Source organism: Oncorhynchus kisutch, linkage group LG18 (assembly GCF_002021735.2).
Source record: "Oncorhynchus kisutch isolate 150728-3 linkage group LG18, Okis_V2, whole genome shotgun sequence".
NCBI classification, from domain to species: domain Eukaryota; kingdom Metazoa; phylum Chordata; class Actinopteri; order Salmoniformes; family Salmonidae; genus Oncorhynchus; species Oncorhynchus kisutch.
In genome coordinates, this window is record NC_034191.2 from 72188873 (window position 1) to 72212280 (window position 23408).

The following is a 23408-nucleotide window of genomic DNA, read 5'->3' on the forward strand; positions in this document are numbered from 1 at the left end:
ACGGCGCTAACGCTCATTACTTAGACACCCACACTCCACACTCTCTCCCCTCACTGAACCATATAAGCACCCCCAAACTACCCAGCACCCCCCAAACTAACCAGCTATCTATTGGAGCTCCCAAAGCGCTTTGTAAACCAACCCCAGAAAAGCACATATTCCAAAGCGTAGTATGACAGATTGGACCTCCAGGGTCTGATGAGGGGGATCACAGAGCAATGTGATGAAAACAACAACCCTTGAAAGGAATACAAACAAAAACACAGACGATGGTGTATTAAGCAGAGAGGAGACAGTGTGTTGCTATGCATCTCGTCTGTATCCAGTCTTAGGTTGTAGGGCGCCCCTCTGGGCTCCCTGAATGCTAAATCACCCATCTGCCACTGTGTTCCCCTTATGTCCGTCCCCTTGCCCCTGTGGAGCTACAGGTAACTGCCAGAATAAAGGAAACGCATGAGTAAATGAGGGATACAAAGTATATTGAACGCAGTGGCTTCCACACAGGTGTGGTTCCTGACTTAATTAAGCAATTAACATCCCATCATGCTTAGGGTCATGTATAAAATGCCCAGTTACCCATTATTTTGGCTACCATGGCTAGAAGAAGAGATCTCAGTGGTTTTGACAGAGAGGTTTCAAAGGAGCATAGGGGGCCAAAAGGGTGTGTGTGTGTGTGTGCGTGTCTCAGTCACCAGATCTCAACCCAATTGAACACTCATGGGAGATTCTGGTGCGATGCCTGAAACAGTGTTTTCTACCACCATCAGCAAAACACAAAATTATGGAAATTTCTTGATGAAGAATGGTGTCGCATCCCTCCAATAGATTTCCAGACACTTGTAGAATCTATGTCAAGGTGGATTGAAGCTGTTCTGGCTCGTGGTTGTCCAACACCCTATTAAGACACTTTATGTTGGTGTTTCCTTTATTTAGGCAGCTACCTGTACAATCTACTCTACAGAATATGTGTGTGTGTGTGTGTGTGTTTGAGTTTGAATAAAACAAGTCAGTTTGCATGAGAGAGGATGTGTAAGCAGCATACAAAACAAAACATTAAGAACATCTTCCTAATATTGAGTTGCACCCCCTTTTGCCCTCAGAACAGCCTCAATTCGTCGGGGCATGGACTCTAACAAGGTGTCGAAAGCTTCCACAGGGATGCTGGCCCATGTTGACTCCAATGCTTCCCACAGTTGTGTCAAGTTGGCTGGATGTCCTTTGGGTGGTGGATCATTCGTGATACACATGGGAAACCGTTGAGTGTGAAAAACACAGCAGCGTTGCAGTTCTTGACACAAACCGGTGCGCCTGGCACCTACTACTATCTTTTGTCTTGCCCATTCAACCTCTGAATGGCACACATCCATGTCTCAACTGTGTCTCAAGGCTTAAAAATACTTATCTACACTGATTCAAGTGGATTTAACAAGTGACATCAATAAGGGATCAATAGCTTTCACCTGGACTCACCTGGTCAGTCTATGTCATGGAAAGAGCAGGTGTCCTTAATGTTTTGTACACTAGTTGTATGTGTGCACTGGTATTTTGTGTGTGTGTGTCGGCATATTAAGCCCAGCTTGTGTTGTGCCGTTGTCAACAGCATCAATAGTTCTAGCCACTTGTGATTGACTGTTACTTTCCATCACTCTCACAGAGGTGTTGAACTGCCTTCATGTGTGAGATGACTGTGTGCTTCACTCTTAGAAAAAAAGGTGCTATCTAGAACCTTAAAGGGTTCTTCGGCTGTCCTTATAGAATAACCTTTTTCTAAGAGTGTATGCCAGTGAAATTAATAGACTATCAAAACAAACAGAAACACTTCCACACAAAATGTCTCCACCACACAGTCTGTGGTTAAAACACAGACATTTGCCTCCACCGATCCATCCTACACGTTGAAGTTAATGCTATAATGTCACCCAATGACAAAACGTTATAGGTCCCATTTAAAACACCATGGATACATTTTTAATTCCACCTTGCCTTTATTATACCATTGAACCATGTCTAGACAACTCTATGCTTCATTTTCCCAGAATGCACTCGCTCGAGGAAAATCCCAGGAAGTGAACCCGAAACACACCACATGAGTTAAATCTTCAGATTGAAGGCGTGCCCCTCCATAAAAATGCTGATACTTTAATATGTCGACCTAACCACTGTAGTTTGGCTCACGCTCGCTGTTGGTATTCAGTGTATACTTTTCAGCTCAAGTGGAATGGCATTCAAACAAGAAATATATGTTTTTTAAATTTAACCTTCATTTAATTAGGCAAGTAAGTTAAGGACAAATTCTTATTTACAATGACGGCCTACCCTAGCCAAACCCTCCACTAACCCGTACGACGTTGGGCCAATTGTAGGCCGCCCTATGGGACTCCCAATCACAGCCGGTTGTGATACAACCCAGGATCAAACCAGGGTCTTTAGTGACACTTCTAGCACAGAGATGCAGTGCCTTCGAACGCTGCGCCACTCGGGAGCAACTCCTGGGGACCAGTATACAGCATTTTATTACATACTCTTGGGCCTGAATCATAACTTGAAATGTGTACACACATCTTCCATTGAAATCACTGCATGAGTTAAATGCACAGATTTCCAGTAAGTATTCAGGCCCTCTGTGCATTATGACAGTCCATGAAAAACACAAAAGCTATACATTCATAATGCATTAGTACAATTAGGCCTAGGGTAGAGCCAGCTCACTAGAAGCCAATAGCATCAGGGACGGTGAAGTTTATCCAGACAGATTTTGTTTCTGAAGCTAAGCTGGGCAGAACAACCAGAAAGCAGCTAGTGGGAGGAATTCATTTCTCAACGATTCCAAGAGTGTTCTCTGCCAAACAAACACGAGGATGAGTGTGAGGTGTCCGCTTGACAGCAAAGTACAAATGTGTATGAGTGTATGTGTGAGTACATACAGTTGAAGTCGGAAGTTTACATACACCTTAGCCAAATACATTTAAACTCAGTTTTTCACAAATCCTGACATTTAAGTAAAAATGCCTTGTCTTAGGTCGGTTAGGACCTCAACTTTATTTTAAGAATGTGAAATGTCAAAATAATAGTATAGATTATGATTTATTTCAGCTTTTATTTCTTTCATCACATTCCCAGTGGGTCAGAAGCATTGCCTTTAAATATTTTTATTTGGATCAAACGTTTCGTGTAGCCTTCCACAATAAGTTGGGTGAATTTTGGCCCATTCCTCCTTACAGAGCTGATGTAACTGAGTCAGGTTTGTAGGCCTCTTTGCTCGCACACACTTCTTCAGTTCTGCCCACACATTTTCTATAGGATTGAGGTCAGGGCTTTGTGATGGCCACTCCAATACCTTGACATTGTTGTCCTTAAGCCATTTTGCCACAACTTTGGAAGTATGCTTGGGGTCATTGTCCATTTGGAAGACCAATTTGTGACCAAGCTTTAACTTCCTGACTGATGTCTTGAGATTTTGATTCAATATATCCACATCATTTTCCTCCCTCATGGTGCCATCTATTTTGTGAAGTGCACCAGTCCCTCCTGCAGTAAAGCATCCCCACAACATGATGCTGCCACCCCCGTGCTTCACGGTTGGGATGGTGTTCTCCGGCTTGCAAGCCGCCCCGTTTTTCCTCCAAACATAACAATGGTAATTATGGCCAAACAGTTCTATTTTTTTATTTTTTATTTTTTACATCAGACCAGAGGACATTTCTCCAAAAAGTACTATCTTTGTCCCCATGTGCAGTTGCAAACCATAGTCTGGCCTTTTTATGGCGGTTTTGGAGTAGTGGCTTCTTCCTTGCTGAGCATCCTTTTAGGTTATGTCAATATAGGACACGTTTTGCTGTGGATATAAATACTTTTGTACCTGTTTCCTCCAGCATCTTCACAAGGTCCTTTGCTGTTGTTCTGGGATTGATTTGCACTTTTCGCACCAAACTACATTCATCTCTAGGAGACAGAACGTGTCTCCTTCCTGAGCGGTATGACGGCTGTGTGGTCCCATGGTGTTTATACTTGCGTTCTATTGTTTGTACAGATGAACGTGGTACCTTCAGGCATTTAGAAATTGCTCCCGAGGATGAACCAGACTTGTGGAGTTCTACAAAAACAATTCTGAGGTCTTGGCTGATTTATTTTGATTTTCCCATGATGCCAAGCAAAGAGGCACTGAGTTTGAAGATTGGCCTTGAAATACATCCACATGTACACCTCCAATTGACTCAAATTATGTCAATTAGCCTATCGGAAGCTTCTAAAGCCATGACATCATTTTCTGGAATTTTCTAAGCTGTTTAAAGGCACAGGCAACTTAGTGTATGTAAACTTCTGACCCACTGGGTTTGTGATACAGTGAATTATAAGTGAAATAATATGTTTGTAAACAATTGTTGGAAAAATGACTTGTGTCATGCACAAAGTAGATGTCCTAACTGACGTGCCAAGACTATAGTTAACAAGAAATGTGTGGAGTGGTTGAAAAACCAGTTTTAATGACTCCAACCTAAGTGTATGTAAACTTCCGACTTGAACTGTACATGTTCTTGTATGTTGTTATACACACCTATACGTGTATTTGGGTGCATGCAAGGATGTGTGTCATGTTAATGATACATGCTCAATCATTGTGTGTGTGTGTGTGTGTTTATGTTTGCAAGCCTGTGAGAAAGTTTGTCTTCCCTCAACTACATCACAATACATTGGAATGTGACAGTTCCCTTGCTTTCATCTCCCTTCATCACTCTGGTATACCCCCTTCTCCCCATCGCCATCCCCGCCCCTCCCTGGCACTTCAAACCCCATCAGCTTCCATCAAAAGCCGTGGGGGGAGCCCAAGTCAGCCTCTGAGAGAACTCCAATCTGCTGCCACCACCTCCACTGCCATCAGCATCACCACCAGCACCACTGCTGCCAGCACCACCACCACCTGCACTATTTGCCAATTTAAAAGGAGATTAGATGCTTATCAATCATGATGATGCCCAGGAATCAGAAGGTAGATCCTGCCTTCCTCCTCTCTCTCTAGAAAGCCCTTGTCTGACTGAATACGGACTGTAATACCTCTACTCTCAAAGATGCCTGCTGCAGAATAAATATGGCATGGACAATGTTTTGCTTCACGCTCTTCCAGTACATGACCAAAAGTATTGTTGAACACAAAAGGATTGTTGAACATCTCACTCCAAAATCATGGGCATCTTATGCTTGTGTACGGCTGCTCGGCCATGGAAACCCATTTCATGAAGCTCCCGACGAACAGTTATTGTGCTGACGTTCCTTCCAGAGGCAGTTTGGAACTCGGTAGTGAATGTTACAAACGAGGACAGACAATATTTACACGCTACGTGCTTTAGCACTCGGCGGTCCCGTTCTGTGAGCTTGTGTGGCTGAGCTGTAGTTGCTCCTAGAAATGTCCGATTTGCAATAACAGCACTTACACTACAGTTGACGGGGGAAGCACTAGCAGGGCAGAAATTTGACGAACTGACTTGTTGGAAAGGTGGCATCCTATGACGGTGCCACATTGAATGCCACTGAGCTCTTCAGTAAGGCCATTTACTGCCAAAATTTGTCTATGGAGAATGTATGGCCGTGTGTTCGATTTTATACACCTGTCAGCAACATGTGTGGTTGAAATAGCTTACTCCACTAATTTGAAGGGGTGTCCACATACTTTTGTAGATATACAGTAGTGTATTTGACAGAGGCATTGAATGAGAATGGTATTTTTTAGTAGCCAAAATTCATCTTGATCATCATTTTTATTTGATCATACCAGCATCTTTATGAAGTCACTTGTCTCTTGGTGATGATGTCATTGCTTAAAAAAATATACCAAACAGGACGGGGGAAACACTTTAATTGAAGCTGCCGACACTAGTAATGTCTATTTTTAGATGGCCTACTGTAGCCTTTCTGAAGCCTCAGCTGTGGCATCGATGGTGAAAATGTGTTGCCCAAGGCGGGGGTAACCTGGAGGCTATAGGAAGAAGACATAGTGGCGCCCCATACAGCCTCTTCCTATTACATTCTACTTGTGGCCAAGGCTTGACCCCATTACGACACAGTTTCCAAATTGTTGGGATAATACCCATGGTGGTACGCGAATGCAGCCGGGGCCAACTAACGACCCTGGCGAGCGCCTCTCACTAATCCAGCAGACGGCACCGACCATGGCTTCAGCATGATCCAGGAAATCCCTCTATAATCCCCTGACACAATGAAGATTGAGGGTAGGGTGAGGTTGGGTTGGCATGTCCTCAGTCTTACGTGTGGACACTACTTATAGACCAGAGGTGTCAAACAAATTTCCCTGTGGGCCGAATTCGGTCTTCACCAAGGTCCGTAGGGCTGCAGTTAAAATGTATACTTATTCCTCAATGTCAAAATTTGCATTCGAAATGTTCGATGCTCAGCAAGCTGGACAGAGTGAAGAGACTATAAATGTAGGTTAATTATCATTTCTACCCAGTTTCGAATTTGATTTTAGTAACGTCAATGTCGATTGAGATCACCCCCCCAAAAACAACTCAAATTCAATTCTTAAAACCCTGCGGGCCTCGAGTTTCACATGTGTGATAGAGCTTGGTGGTCGCTGAGGTTGAGTAACAAAGTTTTAAGCCAGGATTTAAAATAGTGTATTTTCACTTCCGATTCCTATGGAAGATACAATTGATTCCATTAAGTCAAAGTTATTCAACATTTCCCCTAAAGCTCTATAACATTACCACATCAGCGGAGCATTACCAGATGCTTCCTCATTAGCCTATTTTTACAGACAGACAATAAGAGCAAAGCAGGAGGCCTTCTGTACATTGCATGTTAATACATTCATGAATGTGCCCTGCGTGATGTGTACACTGCACTGCTGGGGCTTTCGATGTTCAGCCACCACCGACTCACGTGCCCCCCCCCCAAAAATTCCCAGCATGCTTGCTATGAACCCTCCGCATGACGTCTTGTGATGACATGTATCTGTGAGGAGTGGACACATCCTCGCTCCAGCTGCGTCCTCATGCAAGAACATGACCGTGTGGCAGAGATTAGGACATGGCCCTCTTGTTGTGAGGGTGGCCCATTTAGGGTTGGATGTTAACATCACTATGAATTATTAATTTACAGGAAAGGGTTGAGGGAAGTAAAAAGGAGGAGAGAAACAGACAGACAGACAGACAGACAGACAGACAGACAGACAGACAGACAGACAGACAGACAGACAGACAGACAGACAGACAGACAGACAGACAGACAGACAGAGTGCAAGAGAGTAGTGATGCAATATTTACAAGACCGAAGCCTGCAAGTGATCTTGTACTTCCACCAGCTTTCATGGAAACCTTAGTATCATTCATTTAAATCAATGACTGATTACATGAAGCTAATAGACTCATCATGATGCATCCATGTGCCGAAGAGCAGGTCAGTGGAGGGTAGATGAGTAAAAACTCCAAGGCTGTGTTTCAAATGCACCTGTTGATTTGTGGAGCTTTTACTGGAATGGGACAAAACCTAAATGTGAGCTTTAAATGTCTCAAACTCAAAGCACCACTTTCTTTTATCCCCCCCCCCCCCCACAAAAAAACACCTTTGAATCACCGAGTAATATCTCCGCCCTATTGACTGACCAGAGGCATTACCCAGTCAAGAGAGACTTGATCAAGGGGGAAAAGAATTGTAATCATTGCTAGTTAATGAGCGACATCAATTTTCAAAAGACAGTATGTTTAATGTTAACAGGAAAAGACTGCCTCCTTCGCCGGCATGATGAATAATTCATTGCACATCGGAGGGAACCTAAAATACATAATTACTGGTTGACTTATCTAAGCTTTGATTCTGCCATATCTGACATCAGTGCTGCTTAAACTTTGCCGTATCTTTTTAATAACGGCTTATTAGCATTCAACAGGGGCAGTGAGCAATGGCTCCTGGGTAGAATATTGTTTTTTTGGAGTATTGCCCTCTGCGTTTTACAGAGGGTACAACAGTGTAAAGCGCACACACAATTACGTCAAAACCACAATGAGGAAACAGACCTATTATTGTCCAAAATCATTTCAGTTGTGAATGGGAGCCGAGTTTCTCGTCTTCTGGCTATCTCTAGTCCAGAGGGAGAGGCTTACTGTGGACATATGAAAGAGGGGGATTCATGTTTTGAGGACTGTACTGAGCTCCAGTTGGACCGCCTGTAAGAAATGTCATTTTTTGTGTGCATGCTTTTTTGGGGATCACAGGCCCTGTGGTGGCGGGTGCAAACGGTACACCAGATGGCGAGCGACAGAGCCAGAACCCAACCCGGCGGTACTGGAGAGGAGGAACACGTGGCTTCAGCCCCTCTACACTGTTTTAAGGGCACCCAGAATCGGTTTCCTTTAGACAACATAAGCCAAGGGAATAACAGACTTGGAATGGGTGCCTGTGCTCCACCACACTTTTGACAAGACCCCCACTGTGACAAATTGGTCTGTAATGACATATTCATGAAAACAGTAGGTAGTTCGATTTAAAAGGAGAGTTTCTTGTTTCTTCCTGACTGGTGCAGAGCAAAGTTGAGAAATCCTATTATATTTTCCATAATTGCAATATACAGGTGCATTTCATTTCCAGCAACTAGCACACCTCCTTGTGTTTAAAAAGATCCAAAGACAAGATAACATTGACATGGATAATAAATCAGATGAGTGCTTCTGCCCAGAGAGAAACAGAGAGACAAAGGAAGCACACAATACTGTAGCCTATAGCACAAAATGAAAACAAGCACAAAAAAAAACAAATGTGGTGGATAACCAGTATTTACATGAACAAGTAAGAGAGACTTTTATATTGGTTGTATATTGAGGAAATAAACAAATCACAGAATCGAGACTGAGGCAATTGCAGAACAGTAGGGAGAGAGAGAGACTGTTTAAAAGCAACACATCTAAGGGAACAAGGCAATCTGTACCCTGCTCCCAGACTAATTCCATTACAGCAAGCCACACAAACCTGCCCACACACCCTCCCACATGTAAGAACCGTGGTGCAGAATGCACACCAAACACAGTGTTTATATTCGTCTGAACATCTGAGTGCGTCTTTAACCCATTTCTATTTTCAATGTGTGGACCTGTTCAACTCTGTGTGTGTGTATTCAGTATTCAGTGTTAAATCCCTGTTCTTATGCAAGTCTGTGTACTTTTCATGTGTGTATGTCCTTTTGTGTAAATACCAGTCGGTTGAGTCTTTGTACTTGTTTGTTTATATGTATGTGTGTGTACCGTCTGCGTCTGTCCCGCTCTGAGCGGGAGACATGGATTTACAGTTAAATGCTCCTATGTGCCAACTGTCAGCGTTGACAACTTCTGTGTGGGTGGTTGAATGAACCGTGTTTTGACGGGAAGCGGGGTGGATTGCATGGTACTGGCATGGGTTTTTTTGTCAAACAAAAACGGATTTCCCTTTGTGCAGGGGACAGACGACTCCACAGCTATAGGAGGAAGAAAACATGTACTTGACAGGGTGCTTTGTCCCTATCTCCATGCAAGATGGAGACAGTTGTTGAATACCTTTAGTGCTGCCGAAATACATAACACTACGAAATGAAACTGACATCTTCAGTTAACCCTAAAATAGGGGTAATTTTTGTATTAATTAATGATTGCAAAGAGACACTGTCTGTCAAGCATTAACACTTTCTTTTATTAACCTTTTGTAACACAAGTAAATTGTTTAAATGACCCTAAAATAAACATATTTTTAAACAAATTCACACATTTTAGTCAAATTTGATCGATATGCGCGATATGGGCACCGGTGCCATCAGACTTTTAGCTCGAACTCCGGAACACTATGGGATATCAACTCAGTTCCAATTGCATCTGAAATATGACACTCAACTTGGTATAAAGACATTGACTGGAAGCTAAATATGTATTTACAATTTGTATTTTTCAGTTATAGTGGCTGCCATGCCCTCCCCCCAATGGCCAAATCTGGGGTGGCTCCATATCTATATTTTTTCAGGGTACATACATCTCTACCTCTGTGCCAAATTTGGTCCTTTATCACAAAGTTTACTATTGAGTCCATGTTTTCAGTTTAGTATACAACTAGTATACAAAAGAGAGATTATTTTTCATTTAAAAATAGGTTTCAAAATGATGACATTATTTAACCCTTGTGGTCAAAATGTACCCCTGTTTATCTTCAGGCTACATTCCAAACGATAGTTGATGATGGGCAAAGGGTTTGATGTTGATGTCCCATATAGCATGGGTTAAACCGGAGCAAAGCCTTCTAGTTTGGTCCCCAATGGCAAGGTGGATGATGGTTTGTCATTAATCTAATGAGTCTGGAAATGTGTAGAGTTTGAAAAAACAAATGTTTTCGTGATCATTTTCTGAATCCTAACGCAGTCCCAGCAACTGTAATTATGGCTTTATACAGTATGTTGACAACCCTTGTGAGGTATGTTGTTGTACATATCCTCTCTCTTAATCTCTCACTTTTAGTCTCTTTCCCATTCACTACATTTTCAATTTTGGTATGAACCTAACACATACTGGACACCTTTTGTCATACACGCTTAGAACAAAGGGTTCCAAAAGGGTTCTTCGGCTGTCCCCATAGGAGAACCCATTTTGGTTCCAGGTAGAACCATTTTGGTTCCAGATAGAACCCTTTTGAGTCCCATGTAGAATCCTCTGTGGAACGAGTTCTACATGGAACCCAAACAAAAAGGGTTCTCATATGGGGAAAGCCGAAGAACCCTTTTGGAAACCTTTTTCCGAAGAGTTTACCAGCTGACACAACCAGGCAGATAACCAACTGAGGAAGAAAACCAACCAATTGTAAGCTGGTGTGGAGCCACAGCAGATGGACAAAAGTCTTGTAACACCCATACGACTAGCCCATTACTTTAAAATGGGATATAAATCAATTCTGACCAGATTACAGATATCCACAGTCCTCACAAAAGGCAAATCTGCTTTGGCCAACAAAGGATCCCTGAGCCAGTCTGGAGCTGTGACAGGGGCCCAACCTGCTGTATACTACAGTATACAGACCTCTATTGGACTTGGAATCGGATCTGGGTTCAAATACTATTTGAAATCATTGCAAATACTTTAGCTGGATTTGATTCAGCTTGCCTGGCAAAATGGAACTAATACAATAGTCCCAAAAGTGTAAGCACCACCCATCTTGCACTTCAGGCAGGCTATAACAAATGCTGAAATAGTATTTGAACCCAGATCTGCTTGGCCTTTTACATCAATAGTAATTTGGGGTGTGTGCAGATCATTGTGTATTTGTATGTGTTAGGGGCTTACCCAGACACAAAACTTTCTTAAACAAAATGTGACCACATTTACATTTAGCAGAAAAGGGCGGCTCTGCAGAACGACCGATTAATAAAAACACAAAGAACTTGGTGGCAACAATAAGGTTTTTAGGGTATTTTCTGACTCAAAGCTAAAAAGTGAAATGTTCTGTTAATCTCTAGATGTGTGTTCAAGGTTACTCTGGTATTTCCCCTACGGTTTTAACTTTCTACTGAGACCTCCTACTGTAGCGCACAGTTCCACAGTTCCTCCCTCTCTGTGATCTTGAAAAGTAGGTACTCTGAATTCTTTTAGAAATGCTTTCTTTAAAATAAATATCAGAGCTTCTCTGTGATTAATTCTGTCAGATGTTTGTGATTTGTGCTTTTCATCTTTTTTTTCTCATCTCCATAACGATGTCATGCAGAGATACAATTCCCCAAAATATTATAAAGGTGTCTGTTCCTTGTATTCCATTAAAATCCTGGTATTATCTAGGTTAATGGGTCCCGTACATTGCAGCCTACATCGTAAGCCGGACACACAGCGACGGCTGACCCACGGATCTCCTCCATCCGTCTACACTTCCCTTTCTCATCCTTTCCTCGTCTCCCTCTACCTCTGCAATCAGCTTTGCTCTCTTCTCCTTTCAAACTGCTCCTGGTTCTCTTCCCTTTCGGCCCACACCCCTTTCTTACCACTGCCGTCCCTCTGTTCTCTCGTCTCTTCTCTCTCCTCTGCCCTGATAGCCTGAGGGGTGAGGGTAGATACGCCAACTGCACAATATGCAGTGGGTTCGTTTGAAGCCATTATTTCGTAGGAAACATCAGAAAGAGAAAAGCTCCTGCTTGGTCTTTCTTGTCTTTATCTCTGGGGATTTTCACATACTGCTCTGTGTCGAGTTCGCTTATATAAACAATATCAGTTGAAAGCTCTTGGTAAGAGGCACATATACAGGGAAATGAATACCTGAGTGACGTTCCACTGATTGAAGCACTTTTCTTTCCCTTTCAACGCCCCTTCCTCTACTACCACCACAGTAATACCAAGCAGGTCAAACATGCCTCATTGAGCTCCACCTGACAGTAAACATAGCCAATCAGCGTCCTTCATCGAGACAAACAAATGCCAAGAGCCACAGGTATGCACTGCGTGGGTTGAGCACCTGAATGACTCTAGCCTACTCACACAAACTAAAGAGCAAAATGATGAAAGGTTGGTAACTTATTGATACAGAGAATGTAACCCAGAGTGATTAAATGAGAATACAAAATACATTTGCTATTAAATTTGCAGAGACATTTGTGCCCTGCGAACACAGTCATTTGTTATCACTCGTTATATTTGATTGAGCTCAAATGCCCTGTCCAGACAAATGAATGGACATTATTTCAAATGTTTTTAATAGCAACAGGCTAACCGCAATCATCTCAAACTGAGCCAAAAGGGATGAGCTGCGGAGTACATTAACAAGCAGCTCAATCCCCTAAATTCATGTAATTCCTCCCTCCTCCACATGATAGGCAGTTAGGAACATGTACGGTGACTATGATAACCAACAACTATAATTTGTATCATGACAAAAACACATTAAATTAGTTAGAGATTAGCAGTAAGCAGACAATGAAAACCTCGTTAGGCAAGCTGCAATCCGGCAATTGCAAACGACACACTTCACCTGTCCTCATTTGCATACCCTAAAAAATTGCACACCCTAAAAAAGTGTAACAATCAAGTTGGTGATACTGAAATTTCCAGTTTGCTGATTTTAACCATTGGACCATTTGGGGTAAACTACAGTATTATGTGGTATAGTGATCATCTTCATGCCAGGCATGTCCTACCTTGACACAATCCTAACTACAGAGTACGAAAGAGTGAGTGACTTTAAATTTGAGAAGGCTTTTGTTCGTTTAAAAAAAAAAACATTTCGACATGAAAGAGCAACGTTGGCTCACTACACCCTCACGTCAACAAAGAACAAAGCTTGAATCCAAGACCTAAAGAATGTCAAAGTCTTCCAATTAATTGGAGGCAACTATATGCAGCTCTTATTGTGATTAAAAGTTTTCCTGACACACAAAGCAGAAATGGAAAATCTTCCCAGCATAGAAGAAGTTGGTCAAAAAGAGACAGTAATGGGCCCCCAGAGCATACTCTGGCTATTCTGCAACAGAGAAAGAGAATCGAAGTTCATAATTGTGGCCCATACTAGGCCTTACTTACAGTATAAAACATATGTTGTTATTATAACTAGAATGTAACTCTGGACAATTTTTTGTAAAGGGGGTCATAGAAATGAACAAACTGGATCGCAAGCCACCCACAAGGCAAAGCATGCCCCCTTTACTATGGTGTCAAGTGACCTTTTCCTGTCTGTAAACATTCCCATCCTTTCCCCACCTTATTTACTAAGGATGTCATCAGCACTGAGTTGTTTGGGCTGGATTCCCCCAGACAAAAAGGCTCTCAAAACAAAAACAAAAATAGCATTCAAAGTCAAACTCTTCTTGTGGTAATAAACAATAAATGCAGGTTAGCGTTTTTCATCATGAATCTTGTTCTGGAGGCAGCTCTGCAGGGTGGTCACGAACTGACACATTTTAAACCTAACTTTCATTCTAACCACACTGCTAATCTTAATGCCTAACCATAGCCTTAAAGTAAGACCAAAATGCACATTTTTTTCATAAAAAAATAATATTTAGCCAATTCTGACTTTGCATTTGCCCTATCTAATCGCTCAGTTCTGCCTCCAGGCCAAGACTCATGTGACTAAACGTCAACCTGCAGAATAAACAACAAAATAAGTCACCACAAACAGTTACCTGTAGACGAAATACAAAAGAAGATATGAAGGCAATTCTTCAGAAACTCAAAATAAAACAGAAATTTAATTGGGCTAATACAAGACAAAGGGTCTTGATCACAGGCTGGTAAAATAGGGTTGTCCCAGCAGGGGATCTGAAATAACAGTAGTACTGAAAAGGCACAGGGTAGCACAGCTGAATCATGTATTCTCCACAGACGGCGCAATTATTCGGCAGGCTTTATCCGAGGATTAATGAATCACATGGATTCAAAAGAAAGGATAATAAGTACAGCTTAGCCATAAGGGGGAAAGGACAATTCTTCTTGACAAATAAGCTAAGCCATCTGACCAATTTAGAGGGTGCATCTGACTGACATGGCCATACTTTGGTTGTAAACGCATTTCTTTGTGCCAGGAGGACACATCAGAGGAATTGTGGGAAAGACCATGATCAGCTCAAAATGTGATAGTGAACAACCTTTCTCTCCATCCCACCACATCCCTCCATTACCTGACCTGTACATCGATGGCGAGAACGGAGCAAACGGAATGGCATCAAACACCTGGAAACCAATGTGTTTGATGTATTTGATACCATTCCACTGACTCCGCTCCAGTCCTTACCACAAGCCCGTTCTCCCCAATGAAGGTGCCACCAACCTCCTGTGCTGTACATACAGTGAAACAGACAAGATGTAAGGAACACCCCCAAGACAGTATGTTCCTCGTCCTCGCAATTGGATAACAAGATTTAAAGGTCCAGTGTAGTCAAACATGTAATTTGCCTGGGTTTTGTATATATCAAAACAAATTGTATGTCACGTGCGCCGAACACAACAGGTTACTGTGAAATGCTTAATTACAAGCCTTTGACCAACAATGCAGTTCAAGAATTAGAGTTAAGAAAACATTTACTTAATAAACCAAAGTAAAAAATGTAAAGTATATTACCACACTATGAGGTTGGGATACTACTGTGAAATTGTGAAAATGATGTTAATCAGTAGAGGCTGCTGAGGGGAGGACGGCTCATAATAATGGCTGGAACGGAGCAAATGGAATGGCATCAAACATAGAAACCATGCATTTGATACCATTCCACTTATTCTTCTCCAGCCATTATTATGAGCCCATCCTCCCCAATTAAGGTGCCACCAACCTCCTGTGATGTTAATGCCTTTTTAGTATAAGAGCTGTTTGAAAAGACCACCTGAAATTTGAACCTGTCGTGGTGGGATGGAGTTTTGGCCTGCCCGGTGATATCACCAGGCGGTAAATAAGTTCATAGACCAATAAGAAAGAGAGTTCCAAACCTCTCTGCCAATAACAGCTAGTTTTCAGATTCCCCATCCCCACTCAGACAGTTCGAGCAAAAATATTGCTTGAGAAATTGCTCTTTGTTTTAAGAAGCTATTTTTGATTATTTTTGACCATTTTAATTTGAAAACCATCACAGTAAGGTACTTAATTGTTACCCAGAAATGATTTGATATTGAGATAAAAACAACTGCATTGGACCTTTAAAGCTTCAGCGGTGACCGTGCAAGAGCATAGAAAAACTCAGTTGTCTCATTTACTGTCACATCCATACATACACTAGTGGAATGATGCAAGCTTGTCTTCGCATGACAACAAGCTGTACCTGTACGTTATGTGCAGAATCTGATGTAACTGACACCACACAGGCAAAATCTAGGAATAGACGGCCAGTGGCCAGATGCCCATTTGGACAAATCTCCTTCATCTCCAATGTACTGATTTACCAACCAGGCTGAGACAAGACTCACCCAACATATTCGAACAGGTGTCAAATATAGAAAATTAAATTTAACAACCAGCTCTCTCAGCAATACAATATACAGTATATTGTATACAGGCATTAGTAATAACTATAATATATCTACTTATAAAATCTGGTCTTGCTGGAACAATGCTAATGATAATGAATAGCTAACGTAAACTCACCCCATTCCGTACAAATGTGCGCAACCCCGACATTCAAACGAGGCTACGAAGAAAAGAATGGGACTGTAGCGACTGTGTTGACTTCAAAATCAAATCAAATTTATTTGTCACATACACATGGTTAGCAGATGTTAATGCGAGTGTAGCGAAATGCTTGTGCTTCTAGTTCCGACAATGCAGTACTAACCAACGAGTAATCTAACCTAACAATTCCAAAACGACTAACTTATACACACAAGTGTAAAGGGATAAAGAATATGTACATAAAGATATATGAATGAGTGATGGTACAGAACGGGATAGGCAAGATGGAGTAGAAGGTATCGAGTACAGTATATACATATGAGATGAGTAATGTAGGGTATGTAAACAAAGTGGCATAGTTTAAAGTGGCTAGTGATACATGTATTACATAAAGATGCAGTAGATTATATAGAGTACAGTATATAAATATGAGATGAATAATGTAGGGTATGTAAACATTATATTAAGTAGCATTGTTTAAAGTGGCTAGTGATATATTTTACACCAATTCCCATTATTAAAGTGGCTGGAGTTGAGTCAGTGTGTTGGCAGCAGCCACTCAATGTTAGTGGTGGCTGTTTAACAGTCTGATGGCCTTGAGATAGAAGCTGTTTTTCAGTCTCTCGGTCCCTGCTTTGATGCACCTGTACTGACCTCGCCATCTGGATGATAGCAGGGTGAACAGGCAGTGGCTCAGGTGGTTGTTGTCCTTGATGATCTTTATGGCCTTCCTGTGACATCGGGTGGTGTAGGTGTCCTGGAGGGCAGGTAGTTTGCCCCCGGTGATGCGTTGTGCAGACCTCACTACCCTCTGGAGAGCCTTACGGTTGTGGGCGGAGCAGTTGCCGTACCAGGTGGTGATACAGCCCGACAGGATGCTCTCGATTGTGCATCTGTAGAAGTTTGTGAGTGCTTTTGGTGACAAGCCACATTTATTCAGCCTCCTGAGGTTGAAGAGGCGCTGCTGCGCCTTCTTCACGATGCTGTCTGTGTGGGTCGACCAATTCAGTTTGTCTGTGATGTGTATGCCGAGGAATTTTAAACTTACTACCCTCTCCACTACTGTCCCATCGATGTGGATAGGGGGGTGCTCCCTCTGCTGTTTCCTGAAGTCCACAATCATCTCCTTAGTTTTGTTGACGTTGAGTGTCAGGTTATTTTCCTGACACCACGCTCCGAGGGCCCTCACCTTCTCCCTGTAGGCCGTCTCGTCGTTGTTGGTAATCAAGCCTACCACTGTAGTGTTGTCCGCAAACTTGATGATCGAGTTGGAGGTGTGCATGGCCACGCAGTCATGGGTGAACAGGGAGTACAGGAGAGGGCTCAGAACGCACCCTTGTGGGGCCCCAGTGTTGAGGATCAGCGGGGTGGAGATGTTGTTACCTACCCTCACAACCTGGGGGCGGCCCGTCAGGAAGTCCAGTACCCAGTTGCACAGGGCGGGGTCGAGACCCAAGGTCTCGAGCTTGATGACGAGTTTGGAGGGTACTATGGTGTTAAATGCTGAGCTGTAGTCGATGAACAGCATTCTCACATAGGTATTCCTCTTGTCCAGATGGGTTAGGGCAGTGTGCAGTGTGGTTGAGATTGCATCGTCTGTGGACTTATTTGGGCGGTAAGCAAATTGGAGTTGGTCTACGGTGTCAGGTAGGGTGGAGGTGATATGGTCCTTGACTAGTCTCTCAAAGCACTTCATGATGATGGAAGTGAGTGCTACGTGGCGGTAGTCGTTTAGCTCCGTTACCTTAGCTTTCTTGGGAGCAGGAACAATGGTGGCCCTCTTGAAGCATGTGGGAACAGCAGACTGGGTTAAGGATTGATTGAATATGTCCGTAAACACACCAGCCAGCTGGTCTGCGCACGCTCTGAGGGCGCGACTGGGGATGCCGTCTGGGCCTGCAGCCTTGCAAGGGTTAACACGTTTAAATGTTTCACTCACTTTGCCTGCAGTGAAGGAGAGTCCGCATGTTTTGGTTGCGGGCCGTGTTAGTGGCACTGTATTGTCCTCAAAGCAGGCAAAAAAGTGATTTAGTCTACCTGGGAGCAAGACATCCTGGTCCGTGACGGGGCTGGTTTTCTTTTTGTAATCCGTGATTGACTGTAGACCCTGCCACATACCTCTTGTGTCTGAGCCGTTGAATTGCGATTCTACTTTGTCTCTATACTGACGCTTAGCTTGTTCGATTGCATTGCGGAGGGAATAGCTACACTGTTTGTATTCGGTCATGTTTCCGGTCACCTTGCCCTGGTTAAAAGCAGTGGTTCGCGCTTTCAGTTTCACGCGAATGCTGCCATCAATCCACGGTTTCTGGTTTGGGAATGTTTTAATCGTTGCTATGGGAACGACATATTCAACGCACTTTCTAATGAACTCACTCACCGAATCAGCGTATTCGTCAATGTTGTTGTTGGACATAGTGCGGAACATATCCCAGTCCACGTGATGGAAGCAGTCTTGGAGCGTGGAATCAGATTGGTCGGACCAGCGTTGAACAGACCTGAGCGCGGGAGCTTCTTGTTTTAGCTTCTGTCTGTAGGCAGGGAGCAACAAAATGGAGTCGTGGTCAGCTTTTCCGAAAGGAGGGTGGGGGAGGGCCTTATATGAGTCGCGAAAGTTAGAATAACAATGATCCAAGGTTTTACCAGCCCTGGTTGCGCAATCAATATGCTGATACAATTTAGGGAGTCTTGTTTTCAGATTAGCCTTGTTAAAATCCCCAGCTACAATGAATGCAGCCTCAGGATATGTGGTTTCCAGTTTACATAGAGTCAAATAAAGTTCGTTCAGAGCCATCGATGTGTCTGCTTGGGGTGAAATATATACGGCTGTGATTATAATCGAAGAGAATTCCCTTGGTAGATAATGCGGTCGACATTTGATTGTGAGGAATTCTAAATCAGGTGAACAGAAGGACTTAAGTTCCTGTATGTTGTTGTGATCACACCACGTCTCGTTAATCATAAGGCATACGCCCCCGTCCCTCTTCTTACCAGAAAGATGTTTGTTTCTGTCGGCGCAATGCGTATAGAAACCAGCTGGCTGCACCAATTCCGGGCGTGTGTACTACGTTTCTATTCAAGCGTTGATCGACATGGTAAGGGCTCTATAGTGTTGGAGAAAAGTTGATAAAACTGACCCTCCGTTACATCGTGACGTGTCATGCCGTAACAAACAGCATGCATAAAGCAACTATTTCTGTCTTACAATCTCTCTCCACCAGGTGTAGAAATTCTCACATCGTTTAAAAACAAGAAATGGACAGTGACGCAGGTAAGGGGGGATACCTAGTCATCTTTTGCTTTGTCACTGCAAGCGATCACGACTCTGTTTAAACTGTTTACTTCTGAAAATCACTTTAGCACCGTCCTAAAAACCTGATTCAAATTCGACACAAACCTTCAAATAGGAACGCAATCACACATTATATAAACTCGTTATAGTGTTTTATTTACACTTTAGAGCCGATAAGGTGATAAGTTGGACAGATCAAGTGAAAAAATGCAGTTTTCCCACACAACATCTCTCCTTCTTACTATCACACATTAGTTTCGCTTCCCCACCCACCATTTTTAAAAAGACCCGACGGGGCTCATTGCCAGCTTGAATCATGCAGAAATCACACACACACACACGCACGCACGCACGCACGCACGCACGCACGCACGCACGCACGCACGCACGCACGCACGCACGCACGCACACACACACACACACACACACACACACACACACACACACACACACACGCACACGCACGCACACACACACACACACACACACACACACACACACACACACACACACACACACGCACACACGCACACACAGGGAAACAGTTATTGTTTTGCGGAGCAAAGACAACTTCAATAACGCCAAGAAACTGCCAAAATAACACGCAACTTTATGATGAACATGTGATTTCCCTAGCAGCCCTGGTGATGGTGGTTGTTTTGTGTGGCCCCTGCTATTTATTCTGCTCCAGTTGTTGCTCTGTCCAGACAGCTACCACCTCCACTCTCCTTTTCCACAGCAGTCTATGCATACAGTTTCTGCCTGTGTGTTGGGAACCACACATGCCACATTAATCGTGATGACGGGTCAAGTAAAGAGGACATGAAAGATATTGCCTCATCAATATCATGACATTTAAATAAACTTAATTCTAAATCAAATGTAAACATGCTGACCAAACTAAATGTACACATACATGTTATTCAATAAATTAATTGAAACAAGAGCGCGCCAACAGGCGACTGCACAGCCAGACGCTAAAATAGAGTTATATTTTAGACGCACTGCAAGTCCCACCTCTCCCATCTACTCATTGGTTTAAACCAGCATATACACACGTGGGTGATTGAAAGATGAACTGAGGTCCCCACTCCAGTACAGTTGATGGCGGTTATGCACCTTAAAGTTGGTTGCCAACCCCCATATAAAATCCATAGAATAAGAATGTACAAGGCAATATTAATCAAAGAAAACCAAATAAAAACTAACTAGGTTTGCACTTTTATACGTGGATTAATTGTCGGAGTAGAAAACACACATTTTGTGTGACTCAAAATTGGTCAACATTCTACAAAGATCCAGGGGAAAAAAGGACCATATGCATTTCAGGTAAAATAACAACCCGAAACAAATTAGCTAGCAACAGCAAGCTAGCTAAATGTTAGCTAAATGTACATGGATGTTTCAAATGTGTTTTGACCTCTCCCTTAATTAATTATTGTTGGTTCATAGTTGGTCTTGGTATTTTAATCTGCGTGTCATGAATGCGTCTGGTGAGGATAGATCAAATCAGCATGCGCATGATGGCGCACGGGGACGCAGCCATGGAACTGATTTGGTCATCATGTCCCTGTAACCATTGCTTCTCTATTTGAGCAGTTCATTTGCTCATCCGTGATTATGCAAATTATCAATCAAAGAAAAAGAGGGTGAATTAACTACCAAATGAGGAGTGCATTCGTGATTATGGTAACCTAGACATAGATTCTACTACACCAAGATGGGAGTGTATGAAAGCATCATGGTGTGCCTGTTCTAATTTCAGCCATAAATTATTCAATGCTCGAGCGATGCAGTAAAACAGGCGGACAGGACGTAAAGAACTAAGAGGAGACACTGAAACAGGGGAGGCTTTTTTTCTCCATTTGATGTGCAAGCTAAATAGGGAAACGCTCTGTTCATTCATTCAAACTGGAATGGTGGAAACACGCCAAGTTTATCTTTGAAGACATCATGCTGTGTAGTAGTTCAACTCAAAGCACACATGTTGGGGGAGAGAAATTATGTCAGCCATTTCCAAACATCTGGCAAACAAATTACAGAGTAAAATGCAGTCAAGCTCATTCAGTGTGTGATTGACCTTCAGTCAGACTAGGTGTAGGGTTTCCCTTGACTGACTGAAATATTGGCCAGGCGAATAGGGACAGCAAAAACAGACAATTATCAATACATGTAGGTATGTAGGTATTCTGTCCCCATCGTGATAACAGGGTTGGCTGACATTGGAACCCAAATGTTAGACAATGGTAGTAGTCTGATTTGTTGACGAGACAGAGGTAATGGTAGGGTCAGGTGCATGCTCCCCTGAAGGAATTGATCCACTGTAAGTTTATGTGCTTACTACTGATGCATTTGCAACTGATGCATATATGCCTATAGGTGTAATAGAGGCTGAGCAAATGCGGAATGATTTATTAACAAACATACCCAGCCACCATTCTCCTGGATCCAGTTCTGTAGGGGTCCGTTTAAGTACTCCGTCATCCAACGAGCGATGTTGTCTACTTGGGACGTCATCTCCCGGTTGACGCTCTCCACGCACATTGTCCCTCCAAACTCAAAGAAAGCCACAATCCGACCCCAGTTTACCCCGTCGCTGAAGAGCTCATCTATTACAGCGGTAAACCTTCTCTGTGCCGTGCTGGGTGTAAAATGCAACTGCCCCGACATCTCTGCAAAGTCCCGCTGATACATTCTTTCAATCTCGCCACCCGCCTCGCGCAGGACCCTGTGGAGCCTGGCATGTGGGTCAGGTTGCGGACTCCTGTTTTGGTAAGGAGAGTCGGTGTCCTCTCCCGCGGCAGTGGGCTGGGACCTCCGTGCAAAAACTTCGGGGGAGTTGGGTGTAGAGGGGTCCCCAAAGCCATTATTTGGAGAATCGTTTTCTCCTTGAAATTTCCATACAAATCCCACTTTCAACAGTTTGTGATGGATGTATTTTTCGACAATAAAGCGACTGTTATAAGGATTCTCGTTTGCCATCATGGTTTTGTAATATCCAAAAAGCTGTTTAAGCAAAATACATTTCCAATAGTTGGTTGAGACAGCCTAAAAGATATCCCCTAAAATGAGATATGGTGTCAGACGATCAAATGTATCGCTAACATTGGCCAACAGTGCATGATCTGCATAGCAACGCTTGTTCCAGCCGTGGTAGAAAATAATACAAAGTAATCAAATCGTATTTCCAAATATTCCAATAAGAGCATGTGGAAACACTGTTTTCTTTTAAAAACATGCACATTCAAATATTTAATCGGGTCAAAGAAATGGTGCTATTCTAACATACATTTCTAGTTCCAGCAGCCAGTCAACTTTACAGTACAGAATGTAGTAGAATGATCTGCCCGCAATGTCTGGTTCTTGCATATGGTACGCCCCTTTTCAGGAATCCATTGGAACAGTAATACGTTTTGGATATGCTTTGAGCTGATCCTCACTTGGAACACGAGCGTATGACTGTCTCAATCGGTTGCTTCAATCAACACTGTGTAGCTAGGCCTATTTGTCCCGGGAAAAAAAGAAGTATTTGATTCAGTTACATTATTGCGTTCTGGGGTTGAATCCTCAGACATTAACTACAAAGTCCCAGAAAGACGGAAGAGAAATTATTTGCAAGGCAGCTCTCGAAATAGCCTACTCTTATTTCACAGAGAAATGCACAAAAAACTCAAACAGAAGCACCAGACAGAAGGTCCAAGATTTATACGGATAGAAAAGCGCAGGTTACTTGTGTATTGTATTCAGACGATTTCAGCGACGCTCCTCTCATGCAGTGAGTTACAGTAGCCGTCAGCTTTCCCCTCGTCCACTCCCTCGTAGACGAGCCACTCACTCCCACTCAGGGAGGTACTTCCTTCTAGCTACGTCACTCTCATTCAAGCTTTTCTTGTATTATGTTAATTAAGTGAAGGCATATGGCCATAGGAAGATATGATGGTCATCTGTTTATGTTGCACAATTTAACACATTACATATGTGATAACAGAGTAGCTAGCCAATAAAGTGGAATAACTAGGGACAG

General features: G+C 42.9%; 1 protein-coding gene across 1 annotated transcript in view; it reads right to left on the reverse strand.

Annotated features, from left to right (window-relative positions):
- Window positions 1–23205, reverse strand: part of LOC109909828 (apoptosis regulator Bcl-2-like) — a 76416-nt gene extending 53211 nt beyond the window's left edge. The window contains exon 1 of the mRNA XM_020508870.2: window positions 21812–23205. Within this exon, the coding sequence (XP_020364459.1) occupies window positions 21812–22369 (558 nt within the window). The 5' untranslated portion in view covers window positions 22370–23205. The remainder of the gene's footprint in view (window positions 1–21811) is intronic.
- Window positions 23206–23408: the final 203 nt, after the last annotated feature.